The sequence below is a fragment of the Myotis brandtii genome, unplaced genomic scaffold (assembly GCF_000412655.1).
Source record: "Myotis brandtii unplaced genomic scaffold, ASM41265v1 scaffold32, whole genome shotgun sequence".
NCBI lineage: Eukaryota > Metazoa > Chordata > Mammalia > Chiroptera > Vespertilionidae > Myotis > Myotis brandtii.
This window is the reverse complement of record NW_005362269.1, coordinates 4,718,947-4,721,962: the sequence shown is the minus strand read 5'-3', so window position 1 is coordinate 4,721,962 and position 3,016 is coordinate 4,718,947. Positions and strand designations below refer to the sequence as shown.

The 3,016-nt window shown below is 33.6% G+C and overlaps 1 protein-coding gene across 6 annotated transcripts in view; it reads right to left on the bottom strand.

Moving 5' to 3' along the window:
• MRPL22 (mitochondrial ribosomal protein L22) overlaps positions 1–3,016 on the bottom strand; it is a 23,098-nt gene that overhangs the window by 10,855 nt on the left and 9,227 nt on the right. For 4 of the 6 annotated variants that reach the window (XM_014543147.1, XM_005870530.2, XM_005870531.2 and 1 more), the window contains one exon: positions 2,185–2,320. The exons of 1 other annotated variant lie outside the window; for it this stretch is intronic. In XM_014543147.1, coding sequence (XP_014398633.1) covers positions 2,185–2,320 — 136 coding nt within the window. Of the gene's footprint in view, positions 1–2,184; positions 2,321–2,645; positions 2,700–3,016 lie in introns of all 6 variants that reach the window. One more of the 6 variants, XM_014543150.1, reaches the window with a different exon arrangement.

The window sequence follows — 3,016 nt, the reverse complement described above, 5'->3', positions numbered from 1 at the left end:
TAAATAACAGGAGTGACCTAAAACATGCCTAACTTGGTGACATTCTTTTTAACTTACTGCTATAGGATGTACTCAATACCCCATCCACTATGATTTATTTAACTACATATTCCAATGTTGAAGATCAGAATGATGTAAAATGGGAAATATTATCTCTCCCTCTGTTAAATTAGAAATAAAACTAATTTTTAAAATGTTTGCAGCCAGCAGATTGGTAAGCCTAAGGGACACTGCACATAATGTCACAGTGCATAAACTATGTGACTAGATGAGCAAATTATCCCCTATTAATAAGGTAGGTATTTATGAAGGGCATTAATATTTCAGTCATAATAGGTATTAGTGATACACCAAAGTCCCAAAAGGATTACTCACTCAAACAAAATCTGTACAACACAGAAAATTAAATTAGGTTTCTCAAAGTGCCTATATAAAATCAAGCCTAATATTTTCATATAGGCACTTGTATAATGAGTATAAATGATATAAAAAAAGGTAATCAAAATAGTTTCAGGAAATACAATATATAACAAATGATTGGAGTGGCATTGTTCTTCCTTTGCTAAAGTTAAGTAAATGACCTACAGTTAACTATTTTTTGACATTTGGTATGTATCCTGGAATACATTTTTTTTTTAATAACCAAAACAGACTAATGCTACAAAATATAAAATTTTGCTCTTAGATTCTGGAACTGACAAATACTATTATGATTTATTTACTTCCAATTAATATATAAGTTCAAAGAGCTCAAGTAAGAAGTAAAGAAAGCTCATTAATTCTAGGAAATATGTGATTTATGATAAACTGTGCAAATGTGTAACATTTTCTAATTTTTTTAAAATTATAAAATGGAGTCAATACTTAATAGTACAGTAAAAGAGATGGAGGAGGGTATAGAGGGGATAAATGGTTTTTGTGGAAAGGCTACTTAACCATTAAATCCAGTCCTAAATAAAAGAAAGAAAAATTCTTAATAGTATAGATTGTTACAAATCTAATTTTAAATTTTGATGTCATGATAAAATATGAAAATTAAAAATTTGTTTAAACTATTAGCATCCCTTTCTCCTCAGATTTCCCAATCAGGTGGGAATTCTTTAAATCAATAAATTAACTCCCTTAAATGAGAAAATAAAAAGAAAACATAAAACTGTATTAATTCAGACCAATACTTAGCAACTGAACCTTAATAAAATGTATGCGGTCAAGTTCATATAAAAAATAAGCAAATAACATTATTTAGACCATATGGATTATCCAGGAGCCTTGAATCCCAAAGGCCTTTAAAAGATGTTTGCTGAACTGAATGATTTATAATTAACACAGTAATTCTATTTCTATAGTATTTACCAGTTTATTTACTTAAGGATTCCAATGTTCCCTTCTTGTTTATGCTATCACTACTTGCTTAAACTTTTGCGTGTTTTTTTATTGATTTCAGAGAGGAAAGGAGAGGGAGAGAGAGAGAAAAACATCAATGAGGAGAGCGAATCACTGATTGGCTGGCTGCTACACACCCCACACTGGGAACTGAACCATGACCTCCTAGTTCATAGGTTGACACTCAACCACTGAGAGACACCGGCCAGGCATAACCTTTTAAACAGATGTAAATATATTCCACAGTAAATTCACATTAAGCTGGTATCAGTCATATCTCAGATGAGTAATCACAAGCAATTTGAAGAGGGTAAAAGAATTCTGAGCAGCTAAAGATTAAGATAAAACTTATTAAATTCAAACCTTATGTTCAAAGATTTGTGAATTATAAAACAACCAAGTGTGCCCATATTCAAATATAAAACATTGGAAAATCATATATGATTTAAATATTGGTCAATAGTTTAAGTCATTCTTGCCCACTCCTCATGCTCCATTATCAAGAATTCATTAGCAAACCCCTTAAAATAAAAAAATCAGTAAATCTCAAACTACTAGCTTAGAGTTAAGGCCCCTATCTGGGAGGTTAATAATGTAAGGCAAACAAAAAGGAACAACAAATACCATCTTTTAAAACTTCCAAAGAGATAAACCCAGCACATTTTCTTTATCAATTAAAGGATTATGCCAACTGCTGTATATTTTTTTCTTTTCTTAACATGGAATAATAAATCACTGCGGGCCACAGCAGAGTGCCAGAGCTTTATCAAAATTAAGAAATTGGTTCTATCACAAACTTACTGCTGGTCTCCGAGGTTCTCCAGGCAGTTGTGGAGGATAAACAATTTTATTCTTCTTCTCCCATCTTCGAGAAATGTCAAGAGAAGCACTTGTGTGGATGTGTGATTGGGGTAAAACACTCTGAGATGGAAGAAGCCTGTAAAACAACAGACACTTAACATTTTTTTGCAGAGTCTATAAGTCTTCTGAACCATATTGGTTCCATTTTGACAGAAACTATTTAAGGATCACAAATGGAAACATTCTAGACATATTCATTAATAGAGACTGCTTTTACATAAAAAAGCTCAAAGAGCTAGTTTATCAAAGGCTAGGAAGAAAGAAAAGTTAATAACTTGAATAAAGTCAAATAATAAATATTCACCCAAGATCTCTTGCTCTCACTGACCAATAAATAATGACTCTGTATTATAAGGCAGCCCAGTCCTAAAGAAGATTTAAAGACATAATGCATCGCTGACCTGATGTGTAGATTTCCTCAACTTTGTTGGGTAAGAAGACAAATAACATCCTATCTAATAAAAGACAAAAAGGGTAATTAACCATACCTCCGACACGCTTCCCATTGGCTAATCAGGGCGACATGCAAATTAACTGCCAACCAAGATGGCGGCCGGCAGCCAGGCAGCTGAAGCGAACAGGAGGCTTGCTTGCTCCAGTGATGGAGGAAGCCAAGGTTCCCCGCCTGCCTTGCCGGCCTCTGAGCTGCTTTCTAAGAAACAATGTTGCAATTATAGAAGCTAAAAAAAAACCCAGATACCTGCTTTCAGCCTTCAAAGCTGGAGCAAGCAGGACCGAAACAATGTTGCAATTATAGAACCCAAACAAACCC